General features: G+C 31.9%; 3 protein-coding genes and 1 long non-coding RNA gene across 4 annotated transcripts; all 4 read left to right on the top strand.

Annotated features, from left to right (window-relative positions):
- The first annotated feature begins 1,218 nt into the window (after window positions 1-1,218).
- Window positions 1,219-5,408, top strand: LOC129314227 (uncharacterized). The gene is made up of 4 exons (XM_054957590.1): window positions 1,219-1,765; window positions 2,604-2,669; window positions 3,606-3,671; window positions 5,031-5,408. The coding sequence occupies exons 1-4, from the start codon at window positions 1,413-1,415 to the stop codon at window positions 5,083-5,085; spliced, it is 540 nt and encodes a 179-aa protein (XP_054813565.1). The 5' UTR covers window positions 1,219-1,412; the 3' UTR covers window positions 5,086-5,408.
- Window positions 5,409-6,990: 1,582 nt separating this feature from the next.
- On the top strand, window positions 6,991-9,831 carry LOC129314662 (TMV resistance protein N-like). The gene is made up of 3 exons (XM_054958154.1): window positions 6,991-8,162; window positions 8,758-9,172; window positions 9,291-9,831. The coding sequence occupies exons 2-3, from the start codon at window positions 8,861-8,863 to the stop codon at window positions 9,435-9,437; spliced, it is 459 nt and encodes a 152-aa protein (XP_054814129.1). The 5' UTR covers window positions 6,991-8,162; window positions 8,758-8,860; the 3' UTR covers window positions 9,438-9,831.
- Window positions 7,668-8,162, top strand: LOC129314082 (disease resistance protein RPV1-like). Its single transcript, XM_054957458.1, has 2 exons — window positions 7,668-7,689; window positions 7,804-8,162. Exons 1-2 carry the CDS (start codon window positions 7,668-7,670, stop codon window positions 8,160-8,162), a joined length of 381 nt encoding a protein of 126 aa, XP_054813433.1.
- Window positions 9,832-12,856: 3,025 nt separating the features above from the next.
- Window positions 12,857-14,933, top strand: LOC129312878 (uncharacterized). Its single transcript, XR_008593749.1, has 5 exons — window positions 12,857-13,316; window positions 13,786-13,947; window positions 14,102-14,210; window positions 14,469-14,543; window positions 14,667-14,933. It is a non-coding gene; the product is annotated as an uncharacterized LOC129312878 (long non-coding RNA).
- Window positions 14,934-15,286: the final 353 nt, after the last annotated feature.

Raw genomic sequence — 15,286 nt, 5'->3', positions numbered from 1 at the left:
ATGTGTTGCCCAATATAACACCTTAGGAAAATAAAACATATACTAGAATGACATCTTATCTAAAATTTAAACATTTATAAATGAAAATTTGTATGGAAAATGGTTTTCATCTCTCATAAATAAATTTTATTAATTAAATTAGAGGTCCCACTCACATTTATAAATGTAGACCCCTGCCTTTGCATTTTTTTTTGGCTAATCTATAGATATTTAATTTTTTAAAAAGTTACAAAATAAATAAATTTAAATAATAATAAAATAATTTTTTTCATCATTTAAATTATTTTCAAGAAATATTTATATTTAAATAGGGGTATTTTGGTCTAACATACATAACTTAATAGTCAACTAATGATTATATCAATGAAAATAAAATCTTAAAAATAGAAGAAAAGCTTGTATTTTATAATTATTCACACTAATAAATGCTCATATATATTTCAAAAAACAAAAGAGATGTATCATTAATTAAGATAAAAATAGACAAAATATTTTACTCATTTTTAATTATAAGTTTCATATTAATAATTTATTTTTTTAGGTTCCACATGTACTTCTTTTACTATAAGGCTCATATTATTTTGTACCTTTTTTAATGTATCATATTAAAAAAATAACAAATCAAAATAAAAAAAGTCAAAAAGTCGGATGGTACGACAGTCCCCCAAAAAAATTTAAGAAAAGTGAACAGTCAGATTGACAAATAAAAAAAAGTGAAAAAAGTCCGACTGTAAATACAATGCATTATAGAGGTATAACACACTTTTTTAAAGCATTTATATGAAGGCTAAGTAAATTTACACATATCATTTTATCGTTGATTTGTTGTCTATACCTTATGCAATTTCATATGATAGCGCCTTGCTTCACTCAGGCATGCTCCTATTTAGTGCCTTGCGCCTAAGGCTTTGTTCCTTTCACCTTTAACAACACTGCTGTGGATAGATTTATTATTATTATTTTTAGGATGTCCAAGTGTGAACATGAGTTGATGTAGGAAGTTACATATTGTATAGAGTTGGGTTTAATAACTAATATATAATGTGGAAAGACTTACAGATTCAAGGTTTGAGATTGAGTTCAGATGTGATGTTATTATGTTGTTCTGGTTCATTTGTTGCTCCCCCCGTTTTTGGGTGGTCTGTCGCCATTCTTAATGATTTTTTAATGCAAAAGATAACTCTTTTGGCGCAATTGGCAATGTTCTAAATTAATCTAACTTGTTTGCCAGCCAGCGTCCTGGGGATCTACAGGGTCCCATTCACATTTTTGGCGACTTGAGAGCAGGGGCCAGAAACTTTCAATGGTTCGAATGTTTGGAATACTATTGGGGCAAGGATCCGTTAGGTGAATTTCTAAGCATAACAGCGGACATAACTCAAAACGAGGCTGCAGATTCTAATGAAGAATGCATGGGAGTGGCTATATGCCTTTTTCTTAAATCCTTATCTCAATTGCAGATTCTAAAGATCCAAAGTTACATAGTTTGGAAGTTCCAAGACCATTGCCATGCCAATAAAACTAAAATGCATGGAATGCTGAAGACGGATGATGATTGGGGAGTCTATGTAGGATTTTACCCTTTTAAACATTGTCAACCACATCTCAATTTCACTCTTTCTGTTCTAACAACCAACACTGCTAGGAATCTCCATGATGTGGCGATAATGGGATGTCGGTGGCGCCTGGCAAGTAAACATGATTTTGATAAATGGTCGGAAGATAGAGCACCATCACCCTCTGGACATGCCTCCCATAATGACTGGTATTATTGTCAAATGCTTCTCACTTTAATTTGTTATCCAAAGTTAACTTCTATTATTTGTTTTTGGGAGAATGACAATTAAGGATCTCATGATAAGATTATTGTCAAATCAGAATTTTTAAAGATTAATGTCTAGTGCTGAAGCATAATAGACAAGAGTTCTGAATTTGGGAACTTTAATTGTGAAGAGATCCTAATTTGGTATTAATTGTCTTATGGGGTCTTTACTTGTCATTTGTGCTTTGTTTTCTTCTCTCTGCCAAGCTTTTCTAATTAACCGTTGACGCCTATACTACTGTCCCTGAAATTTGTGCTTAAGGTGCTTAATAACCCATTTTGCCTTTTCATGTCATTTTTTGGTCGGTACTAAATACTCTGTTCATTAATTAAATTAAAAAAAAAATTAATTATTTGACTCCTTTAATTTTAACTTGATTGTAACTCAGTCTTGTCAGAACCAATTATCTATACAAGTTGTGGAAAGTATGAAAAATTAAATTATTGACTCCTTTAGTTTTTAACTTGGTTTTAACTGGGTCTTGTTAGAACCTATATACAAGTTGTGGAAAGCATTTTTCATTCTTAAATTACAAAGAAAGGGTAAAAAAAACAGAGAGAGAAACAAAACATTCTTCACAAGCTTAAAATTTGACTCATTTTAACCATTACAAAAACATGGTCTTACCGTACTAGTATGGAAATAAAGGTAACGATGACATCTATCCAAAAAAAAAAAAGAGGAGTGAAGATGACACATTCACATTCTTTTTTTTTTTCACTCCTTTTTTTTTTCCGAGTAATAGTACTATTAATATATTTGTTTTATTTGTTATTGCAGGGAGAGGGGAGAGAGTAGTAATAGCGTTACTAAAAGGAAAGGAGAAGGAAGATATCAAGAAATCCAGTAAGTTCTCTGCCCGAGCTTTTTTTCAATTCAACCCTGGACTTTGGCCCCAAAAAAAAAAAAAACAAAAACAAAAACAAAACCCCGGACAATTATACTAGTCTCCATGAAATTAATTAATTGTTATCTAAAAAATGAAATTATTTAGCTAGCTAATCTGAATAACTATTTTGTCTGGTGACTTGAGGATTTTACTATTTTGAATTTTTTTACTAGAAAAATTGCAAAGGCAAGGACTAGATGAAAAAAGAGACCGAACTGTATATAAAATATAGGACTGGAAATATGAGGTCAAAGTTACCCTAATGTATCTATATATAATAGCTTGGGCTCATAGTCTAATTAGAATCAATATATCTATCATCATTAAAAAAAAATCAATATATCTATGCGAACTAAGATTGTTTCAATTAGTAAAGATTTGATTCATAACTTACAAAGTTGTGAGACCAAATCTTATTATTGATATGAAAACCTTATTAATAAATAATTTGTAAATACTTTTGTAAGTATTTTTTGAGCCTAGAGACATGCTTTGACTCTATTGAGTCTCTAAAACTTAACTTATCTAAATTTTTATTTGATAGATATAAAAGAATCAATATATCTATACAAGTAGTAGAAATCATTATTCACTCTTAGCTTATTTAAGGGAAAAAAAAAAGGAAAAGAAAGTATTGTTTACAAGCCTAATTAGTGGCTCATTTTGGCTCGTGTAAATGCACAAGGCCTTGCACTATTATAAAAATAAAGCCAAAGATGATGATATTATTTACAGATGATTTAATTGCCTGTAGTTATTTATATCCATTTAATTTTTTTTGGTGTATTTATATTATTCATATATTTTTAATATGTCAAGAATCATTTTTGAAAGCAAGACCTAACATCTCCTAACAACGTTAGCTTGCTTTCTTTTTTGTTCCCGCTATTCAGGGAGATAAGAGAACGTAACAATGGCATTGCTAATGAGAAAGGAAAAAGAAAATATCCAGAAATTGAGTAAGTTCGATCTCTTTCAAGCTTTTCAATTCAACGCTAGACAACTATTTTCACCATAAAGTTAATTGTTAGCTGGAAAAAGGAAATTAATTATTTCTTCATCACTAATTCGTGACTCGAGAATGTTTACAATTTTTTATGAAAAACTAGAAAACATCCTGTGTTTCATGGGTATCTGATGATCTGATGCGATGCATGGTATATAACAGTACAAGGATTCTCAACTTTATGAAATTTATGGATTCCCAGCTTCAGAGTCCATTTCCTAACAAGTCTATATCTCATCAAGTGTTGTGGTTGGTTGCATGGATTGCATAATGCCATTATACATATATGCATATATAAGATGAATGAGTCAAGTGCTAAAGTTAAGCAAGTTTCTCTTGGATCGGTTCCCATCTGTATCCTTAATCACGATATTAACTATTCTCTCCAGATTATAATATAAATCGTTTTTTAGAAATATTTCTTGATTTAAAATATAAGATATTGGGTAAATTTTATTTTTTTAATATTTATACCCTTACTTTATTTTTTATTCCTTGTCTTTAATGTAATTCATGGAGAAGTTTAAATATTCCACTCAACGGCATAAATGAAAATATGTGAATATTTTTAAAAAATTAAGATGTTAACCAACTTTTTTTTTTTTAAGTGTGAGTTAGTTAATAATGACTTATATTATGGTATAGATAGAGTATATTATTTCTAATTTCTCTAGACATAATGGTGTCATTCGAGATGCCATTATTTTTCGGTCCTTTATAAATCGAATCCAAGTAGAGTGGGTTCTATGATATGATGTATAATTTTATGTTTTTTCCAATAAAAGTTGTCCAATCATTAAAAAAAAAAAAAGAGGATGAATGAACATATATATTTTTAGAAGCTACACTCGTCTTGTTACATATGCAGACACTAGAGGGCTTGATAGCAAATTATAGGCAAACTTGTTTTCTTCAATAATTGTAGAAGCATATTATTTTTCAGTTTGGTTGTGTCAAATAATTAAGGAGGAACAGATAACTTTTCAAGTAGACAACAGGAATCCTTTTAAATAAATATTTCGAAGCGTAGTATCATAATTTTTCAATTAATTTTTCAATCATAATTTTTCAATCAATTAGTTGGATTCACCTTAGCGTGAGTACTTTAATTCAGCATATTGAACTTTGGAAGAAAATTCAATTCAGTGAAAAATTTTCAATTCTCTAACTGCATTATCTATTCTCTTTAATTATATATACACTGAATTTTTTTTTTCTCTGAATTTTATTTCAACTTCATCCAGATTTCTATTCTTTATCCTACCCTGATCTTACAATAAATATAAGTTTCCAATTTACTCATCAATCGCAGGTCAACAAGAAGGAATTATTCACTAAGATCTCAAAAAGCACTCAGAAGAAGATAGCAAGATTGCAATGTAAACATGAGAAGCTGCTTTGAGTCCATCGAGGGTTACAAGTTACAATCGGAAGCCATGAAGATGTTGAGTAGATAAGGGAAAATTACTTTGAGGTCTCTCAACACGTTTAAATACTACAAGATCAATTCACAATGAATCTTGTGGTATTTAATAAAAACTCCCTTTTTAATCCCTCGCTGATGTTAGAGAAGGATCTTGTCTCTCCCTAATTCATTGCTAATGTATCATTTTAGAGAGCGAAGAAAATCTCTTGCTAATTTTCTTTGCTAAATGTAATTTTTAGAGACATCAAAATTATTTCTTGCTAAGTGCTTGGCTAATTTGTCATTTTCATGATGCCCCTTGCTAATATTATACTAGGCAATTAAATTGCAATTCCACGTTAAATTGACCTTTTAGCAGTGAATGAAGGAATTTTGTTTTTTATTTTTTTTTTGTTTTTGCATGCTAGGTTTGGCCACTGAGTCTTTTAAAAATGGGCTTGGCTAGTCTTTTTTATGCCCAGTATTTTTCTCCTGATAGCATTTACTTGAAATTCTTGAAAATTATTTGGTTAAAAATGTTAATATTTTACAATACTATTGTTAAAATTGTTTGGTTTGCTTTAATTTTTGAAAAATAACAAAGTAGTTATTATCTTAACAATTATAGTAATTTAGCTTCAAGGATTTATAAACTTTTTAATTAATAAAATAAATTTGAAAAACTTAATTGTCATTGGTTAAGCGTTTTGTCATTTGGTAAAAGAAAGTTGTTTTTGACTTAACCTTCATAGGCATTCAGCTATAAGAATTAAAAACCTTGTAGATTGATATAATAGATATGATAATTAATTATCACTGGTTAAGTGGTTTGTTGTCATTCGCTGAAATAAAATAGTCTGTGCTTTAACTATTATAATTATTTAGTTTAAACTTTTAGGGACGCATTGTCCATTATCGTCTAAGCTTCGGTCGGCCGTCATCGAAGCTTCGGGAATAGGCAATGGTGGAGTTTTTTTTAGATGAGCAATATAATCATTTCTCAAGAAAACTTCATGCGAAAAGAAATAATTTAAAGATTTCGGAGAAATTAACACATTTTATGATGGTTCATCATTGTTAAGAAAATTGGATATCGATTTTGAAATAGAATTGTATAAGATAATGTCAAAAAAGAAATAAATTTGCATATGTAATTATATATACTATTTATATACTGTTTCCAACATATTTGTGATTAGAAGATAAAAAAATAATATATTTTATTTTAAAATTTGTTATTCCATTTATAATCAAATATAATAAAAATTAATTTAATATATAAATTAGGATTGCATATAGGTATGGTCGGGCATGGTATCACCCCTGCTCAATACTCAACCTGGTGTGCAGTTTATTTTAAATTATAAAATATTATAAATTGTAATGCCCAAGAAAATTAAAAATCTATAACATATATCTTATTTTAGAACTTATTTCTTTTAAATTGTAAAACATTTTGTTAAATAATAAGAACTGTGACCCACTAATTTTTTCAATCTACCGTTTCAGTTTTTAAAACATTAATTTACCCCATGCATATAAAAATATGTTATTCCATTGCATATAAAAAAATAAACAACTATTTGTGTTTTTTTCATACAAATTATTTTAGAATTTGTTAGCCTATTCAAATGTTTGATCTCCACATAAAATTAATTTTTTTATAGGAAAAAAATTAAATTTTAAATGATATGTTTTTGTTTAAAATTTATTACTTGTAAGTATAAATAAAGATTTATTTTATTTTAGGATTCCTTATACATCTGAGTGCACATAAAAAATACACTTCATGTGATATGCCAATTTGGATTCCTCAATCCTCACATGTCATTCACCCATTCGCCAACTTCCTCTTCCTTCTTGTCCTTGCAGGTCGCTTTCACCAACTGTGGCTTCACACGTCACAAGCTTCAAGAATGATTCATCTTGAGAAACTTCGCCATGATGATCCGATCCAAAGCAACACCATCGGGGATTTTGGAAAATCTTTCTAAACCCCACAATTCTCACATTTTTCTTCAACGCTACCTTCCCCATCATCGACATTTCCTGATCTGGCTTCTCTCCACTGACGGAAATCTCCCTACCATCTTCACTGATTGGAAACAGGGGAATACCGGGAAGAAGACAGGGAAGAAACAGGGTGGGGACAATCGCTTACTTCAATGGACGTTGACTGTTTGTTGGTGGTCCGAATGAAATCGCCGGCAACCCAGCGGTTCCCGTCATGTCGTCGTCTCTGAGAATGGTTTTCGTGAATTGAGCTGGCGGCAACAAATTCGAATCGAAGACTTTGATTATATCGAGCACGCAAAGATCTTGTGAGAAACTGATTTTTAGTCGTATGAGAGCTTTTATTTCAGGGACGAATTCATCTTTTTTACAACGTTTTTCCACGCAGAGCCTTTTTCCCCCCATCGTGATTTGAGGGATTTTAGGCTTCCAGAGGAAAGTGCAGAGTAACTTTCCTGGAACAACCAAACAAGCCACGTCCCTTTTCTTCATCCTATTTTCCTTAAACCAAACGGATCCTTAGAGTCTTCAATGTCACACATTAGTGCTGCAGGTCCTTACACTCGTTCGACCTCCCCCGTGAATTATCATGTTTTCTTGAGTTTTAGGGGAACAGATACTCGCACGAACTTTACTGATCATTTGAATTCTGCGTTGGTGCGGTAAGGAATTGTCACTTTTAGAGATGATGAACTTAGAAGAGGAGGAGTTATTTCAGAGGAACTCCTCCAAGCTATAGAGCAATCTATGTTTTCCATTGTTGTCCTCTCTCAAAATTGTGCTTCTTCTTCATGGTGTTTGGAGGAATTGGAGAAGATCATGGCATCCAGACAAGACCTCGGCCAAATAGTTGTCCCAGTTTTTTATGGTGTAGACCCATCTATTATTCGACACCAAGAAAATCTGGTTGCAACAGCTTTTGAGAAGCATGAAGTAAGATTTTCATATTATAAAGTGCGAAGATGGAGGGAAGCTTTGACCAAGGTTGCCAAATGCCTAGTTATCTGGTTGGTATACAAGAAATAAGTAAGATTCAATCTCTAATATTTATATTGTCTTTTATCTCTTTTCGTCCTTTTTTTCCCTTTTGGTTGGGATTCTAAATGAAGGTAAGTATGATTTTAGGCCCTTGATTTTCAAAATGCAAACATACTTTAAAAGTAAAATGAAGGTTTGTATTACATCAACATAATTAAAAGCTTAACAAAGTTGACTATTATAACTTTTGCAAGTAGTGAAGATGTCAAGTACTAATAGTTGTAAATTTGAATAAGTCTGTCGAGACTTCATGATTTAGGGAAAATAATATTGAAATACATTGGACAATACAGGAATGTTGCAAAATGACACTTACTGGACATTTCATCCCGGTTTTTTTAATACTTATTATTAATCTAAAAGTATTTGGAGTTATTCTATGTGATTATAGAAGGTGTCTGGATGATTAACTTAACCCTGTAGCAATCAATCAGGTAAAAATATAACACTAAATGAAAGTGTAATTTCTGTAGTTGCTAAGAAAGAAAAATGTGCTTCTTTTCAAATCCTTTGTATCCTTTCCTTGATTTTTATTGCCATGTATTTTTAACTTACCAAAACATTAATAATTTGATCTTCACAGACATGAAGCAGAAATTGTTGAAGACATCGCTAAATTTGTATGGAACAAATTATGCGAGGTAATCCCATCAAAATTTGAACATTTAGTTGGGGACATTCAATCGATGGTAGAGAGGATAGTCTCCCTTTTGAAAATAGGATTGGATGAAGTATGCTTCATGGGGATATGGGCGTTGGGTGGCATAGGCAAGACAACTCTTGCTCAAGTTGTTTATGAGGCAATACGAAGCAAGTTTGATGCTGCTTGTTTTCTTGCTGATGTAAGGGAAGTTTCAGAAAAGGAAGGCTTAGTTTTCTTACAAAAGCTACTCCTTTATTATGCTTTGGAATGTCTGCCATTAATTGATCAATTATATGAACTTGAAAGCCTTCAACTGTGTTGTAGCAAAATCAGAAAACTGTGGAATGGGACACCGGTATACTTTTCTTCCACAGTCTTGAATAATATATGTGTGTTTATCTATATATATCCTACCTCTTGACTTTCAAAATATTGATATTGCTCCGTTGTTTTGTGTCTTATATATCGGTCAGTTTTTAGGCAAGTTGAGGATCATTGATTTAAGTGGTTCTGAAGATCTAAGTGAAACTCCAGATTTTAGTGGAACTCCAAACCTTGAAAAGATGCTTCTTAATAATTGCCATAGCGGGTTCGGGTTCATGAATCTGTTGGGCAGTTGAAGAAGCTGGTTGAGTTGAGGTTGGCGAAGTGTGGAAATCTTGTAACTCTTCCAAGTTATTTGGAAATGAATAATCTAGAGCAGTTTATTCTTGGAGGATGCTTAAAGCTTGAGATGCTCCCTGAGTTTGGTAAAAATATGACAAGTCTATTTTTCCTTGATGTGGCAGAAACTTCAATCACCGAAGTTCCATCCTCCATTATTCATTTAATAAATCTCAAATATTTAGACTTGAGTTCTTGCAGGAGATTGAAGTCAATTGCAGAGCTTCCTCCAAATTTAATGATTTATGCAGGCAATTGTCTCTCGTTGATACCTGCATTCGCGCTGCAGGATCTCTATGTATCACATGCATCTAAGGTCCTTGATCATCATCTCCTCCATTTCCTATACTATTTCTTTATTCTCACCATATTAGATTGTGAATAAAGGAAGAATTTTGTCCATCAAAAAAGAGGGGGAAAAAAAAACCATTGTCTCTTGAATTTTGTCATATAAAATCGGAACTCAACTTGTACCCCAAAAAGACACTCAAATTGGTCTGCCAAAGATAAGTACTCCTAGATAGATACTCCAAAAACTTTTTTTTTTGGCTTTGTTTTTTTTTTAGTCTTAAATATATTTGCCAATTCAAAATGGTCCTTCTAATGGGGAAATTAAAATTGTGTACATGACTGTCCACCAGTAAAAATTAAGCTTGGAAAAATAGCCTTGTTTTAAGCTTGACGATGTTTGAATTTGGATATAAATTAGTTGATAGTCATGAATGATAGATTTTTTTCACCCAAAAATTGAGGAATCATATTGTCACACACCCTGAACTTTTAAAGTGTGATCAGGTAGAATATAAGAAAACTCATATTTCATAAGCCTAAATCCATATAATATTTGACATATTAATTACTCAAACTCATCATATAATTGTCATTTATATTAAATAACTATTAGTATTAACAAAATATTTAAACTTCTTGTAGAAATTTCTGCAGAGTCTCCCCTATAAGTTGGACTATCCGAAATCTCTACAACCTATCAAAAGAATATCCAAGCAGCATTTGAAATTCTACTCCAATACAGTATATATATACAATCCTAGAATAATTTAATCAAGGATCTTGCCTATAAGATTCGTGGAGCAAATTTAGAACAAAACCAAAATACTTAAATATTTACATTAATTCACAATCTGGACAGAGCAACAAAATATTTTTTGTTTCAATGAGTCCCACGAGACCAAATGAAAAGTAGGTTCACTTCTATTATCTAAATACCCAAAAATTCTTTCAGTAAATAACGTTTCCAAATAATAATAATAATAATAATAAACAAAAATGATAATTATAAATATACAATAGGAAATAAGAGACTAATCTAATTACAGAAGGTAGTAAAAAAAATAACACAATTTAATCTTAATAATTGAGTGAATAAAATAGAAAAGGAAAAGTAGAGAATCGTGAACAATTATTTAGAGATGAACTTTTTATATAAAACAAATCACAAACTACAATGATTAAGAGCAAGAATATGACTTTGAAAAACTTATTTTCTATTAGACCTAAACAAAACGAATAACAGGCGTAGACACACAGTCCATAAGGGTAAGTAACATCTGACATGGTTAGAAGCCATGAAAAAACAGGTATAAGCATAAAGCTCACGAATAACAAGCATGGATTATGTTCACGAAATTACACCCTCTGTTCCACATGTGTTGGCCGATACACAGGGCTAGCACCTCCAATGTACTCTGCTAACTAGGTGTGCCATGGCACGATAAGGGCTAATAATACTATTGTTAGCAACCAGTAGTCTATATTCAGTCCTGTAAAATATTTTTGGCATACATGGAATCTATAAACTCTTGTAATTCAAATTGTTCTTTAATTTGAAAGATATAAACGATCTTTTCACCTGTAATTTATCTGATCCATGCATGTATGATATATATATATATATATATATACATTTTTAAAAATAAAATACTATGAAAATACCTACATGATTAAAGTTGAATCATAATCAAACTAATTACCTATGAATGAACTAAATCTTAATATAATTTTTTTTAAAAAAAATCTATTCAGAATAATTAAAGTAAATAAATAAGGTAAAAGAAAGATCATTGCTTCTATGTATTAAAGAATGTTATTTACTTATTTGGTATGCTGTCAAGTTCCTAAAATTCTCTTCTCTCAACTTTAATTAAGCTTCTCCTCTTCTGGAATTCTTATTAGACATAATAAAACTTTAATATATCTTTCTACAAATTGAATCAATTTTCCATATATCCTCTTTTATGCCTCCCAAGTCCTCCATTTTTATTCTTAGCCAAACTAATTGCATTGTTATTCCTAGTTATACTTCTTAATCATCCTTTTCCATGTATTAACATAAATATTATAACACACACCCATATCATAATTTTCTTGTTCAGCAACAAAATTCAAGCCTTCAATTTAATATTAACTAAAGAAACAACTCTCCCCTTAATCATACAGCTCTAAATCAAAAGGGCAAGAAAAGAGTTAAAAATTTAACATCTAAAGCAAGAGAAATATCAATGTTCAGTACACACACCAGCAACACAAAGAAGAGAATGAAAAGTTCAATTAGCTAACGTAGCATAGTGGAATAGAGAATGAAAGAAGACATCAACAGCATAGAAAATAAGAGAAAGAAATTATTAAGCAAACCTCCAATAATAGCAAATCCACCGCTCAACCTTCACGAACGAAAAGAAGGGAGGAGGAGATCACGGTTCTATCAAGCTTTCAACAGCAGTATATATATATATATATTTTCTGACTACACCTACCCAGACCAACAAAGTGGAGAAGAAAAAAAACGAAAGAGTCAAAGAAACAAAGAATCCGATGGAGATGAATGATGGAGGAAGAAGAATGGAGAGCGAAGGTCAGTGGAAGTTTAAAGAATTCTCTTTCTCTCTCGCACTTGTTTGCTCTACTCTGTCTCTTATTCACTCACCAGATTTTTTATTTTTATTTTTATTATTACTATTACTACTACTATTTTTTTTTTATTTTGGGATTATTACACATATCTTTGAAGGACCCATCAAAAGAAGAGTAATATATGTTGGGGACTAAATTTAGAAAATTTATGTTTACCAAAAAAAGTAAGAGAATTTATGGATAGAAGTTCAAGAGAGTATTATGCTATTATTTCATGGATAAATCATGCTTATCATCAAATTTACTCATTAATTAACAAGATATTTCTTTTGTTACAGCATGCCAGGTCTGTGCAGGGTCCCCCTTCACCTTGTTTATGACCCCCCATGGGAATATCTTTGTTGGAGCGAAGGAATCCCAAGAAGGTTTGGACAGGGTGAATATTGTCGAAGTCGGGGTGAATCAGGAGAAGTAGTAACCATAACAGCGGACATGCCATGTGACCTTGCTGATTATGAGGGAGATTGGTGGGCAATTGTTGTGTGCCTTGTTTTTCAAAGCCTATATAAAGAAGCATGGAGAGGTTTCCGCATAGACTGGATGTTCCAAGGTTATTGCCATCCTTATAAATATTGTAGATCTTGGATCGCTCCTGGTAGTAAGGTTGAGTTTCGAGTTCATGTAGGATATTATCCCTTCCATAAAAAAGACTGTCGACCACATCCAGGTGGTGTAGGCACCCAGCTTGATTTAACCCTTCCTTTTCCATTAACTAACATTGATTGCATGCAAAGATGTTATGAGAGCTTGAAAATAGTAGACTGTCGATGGCGTCTGGTTTATAATAGTGATTTTGATGCATGGAGAGCAAGTTCTAGGGGTAACCCTTTTTTAGGGTTAGATTATGGAAGTGACTATGATGCAGGAAGATCAGCACCATCATCTACATGTGATTGCAGGAGCAGGTAATTAGGCAATTACCAAGTGCTTCATACTGTGTTGTACTTGGTAACTTAATGAATTGCTTTCTTCTCTTCCGGTATTCCCATGCTCTTGCGTATAGCCCTTGACAACTAAAGTACTATCCGCAGAATCATTTAACTGCTGGCAAAAAAAAAAAAAACAAAAAAATGAAAGTGCTTAATTAGCTCATTTGGATCATTACTTCATGACGTAAGCATGCTATGCTTTTTCATTTTTTATGTGATATGCACTTTTTCATTAAAACTTATCACTTCTCTCTCTTTCGTATTGCAAATTTTATGGGTTTGTCATAACCTAGAGGTTAATTGCATTTGTAAGTTGAAGATTGGTGCTTGTATTCTTCTCTGCTTGATCTATTGATGCTCTCATACAGGCGCCAGTTTGATATATTTAAGTATTTAACCCTTCTGTCTTAGTTCACTGCTTATTCATGAAGATGAATGTTTGTAGGAGGAGGCTCTTAAATTATTGGAAAGAGTTTTGCGCTTGTTATGCCGGTAATGTTGGTGAAATGAGTTTAAATTCTTGGCATGAGTTTTAAGCTACTCACTCAAGTGATAATGGTCATGACGACGATGACGACATTATTTTTTTCCATGATGAAGTCTGCAGGTAAACTTCCTCTGAACTTACATTGTTTAATGTATTGTTCGCAAGGGAAAAAAAAAAAAACCCAATGTACTATTTGGAAAACACTCCCCGTTCTTTTACTATTTGATTTGTTCTTGAATTTAAGGAAAAAGGTTATTGATTCCTTAAATTGCAGCCGTGGCTACGGAGAAGAGACGGTAATTTGGACCAACGTTGACAGGCCAGCCCAAATCCACCCAAAAGTAGTTGGGACCGGGTTTAGCTATATGAACTTTTTTAAAAAAGTATGATTCTTTAAATTCGATCTGAATAAAATCGACTCGAATTGAGCCCGACTATTACAATTTTTGACTTTATATGTATGTAAAATAGATAATTTTAATCAAGCTCAATAGGCTAATCTGAACCCGTCCAAAAAAAAGTTAAGGTCGGATTTGACTATATAGGCTTTTTAAGAGAATAGGATATTTCAAGCTCGATTCGAATAAGTCAGACCAAAATTGAACTCGACTCAAATAAGTTTGATTTACTCGAATGATCAGCTCTATGGAGAATGATGAGGAGGATATCAAACACCTATTGTTGCATTTCCTTCTTCCTCAAAGCACAAAATTCAGGTACACTAAAATAAATTATATTTAAAAATTTTATTTTCTATGTTTTTTTATTTTTCAAACGAGATTAAAATCCTGTGTGAAAGGAACAAATCTCTCGTTATGATTATAATTGCATTTTATCAGGTAGAAAATTATGACATGGAGTGCCTGTGGGGGAGATGTTAGAGATGTTGAAGGCAAATGGATTATGGGGCTTCTATCTCATTTGAACCATATCCTAAAGGCTAAAGGGATAACTAAGGGACTGGAGCTATGTTGGGATCTTGGTTGCAGACAAGTAGAAGTGAGCTGGGATTGCAAAGACAGCATCAACAGTCATCCGTTTCAGGAAGTTATTTTGGAAGCTAGGGAGTTAATCTAGAGAGATTGGTTTCTTATTTTTAATTTTACTTTTGGAGAGGCTAATGAAATTATGAATATTTTAGTGAGTTCTTCTCATGATTCAAAGTACCCATTTTGGGTTTTTGATCGATCATCTTCCACCTTGTTGCTGGAAGGTGGTGCATGATGAAATAGTGACTAGAGTTGCTTGAGATGTGGTTACTTCTTGTTATATACCTCTTTGTTAGTTATTAGATAATATATATACATGTTTATTCACAAAAAAAAAAAAAAAGAGAAGAAATTTATGATATGCATGTTGAATCACTTGTATAGTATTAGTTTTATTCAATGACTAATGCAAATCATTGGAGGGTTGTAAATTGTTGATCCTAGCATCGAAGTTCTTCATAACTAAATTC

The sequence above is a fragment of the Prosopis cineraria genome, unplaced genomic scaffold (assembly GCF_029017545.1).
Source record: "Prosopis cineraria cultivar Desert tree isolate PC_DT_omini unplaced genomic scaffold, ASM2901754v1 PC6, whole genome shotgun sequence".
Taxonomy (NCBI): domain Eukaryota; kingdom Viridiplantae; phylum Streptophyta; class Magnoliopsida; order Fabales; family Fabaceae; genus Prosopis; species Prosopis cineraria.
This window is presented reverse-complemented; position numbering and strand designations above follow the sequence as displayed.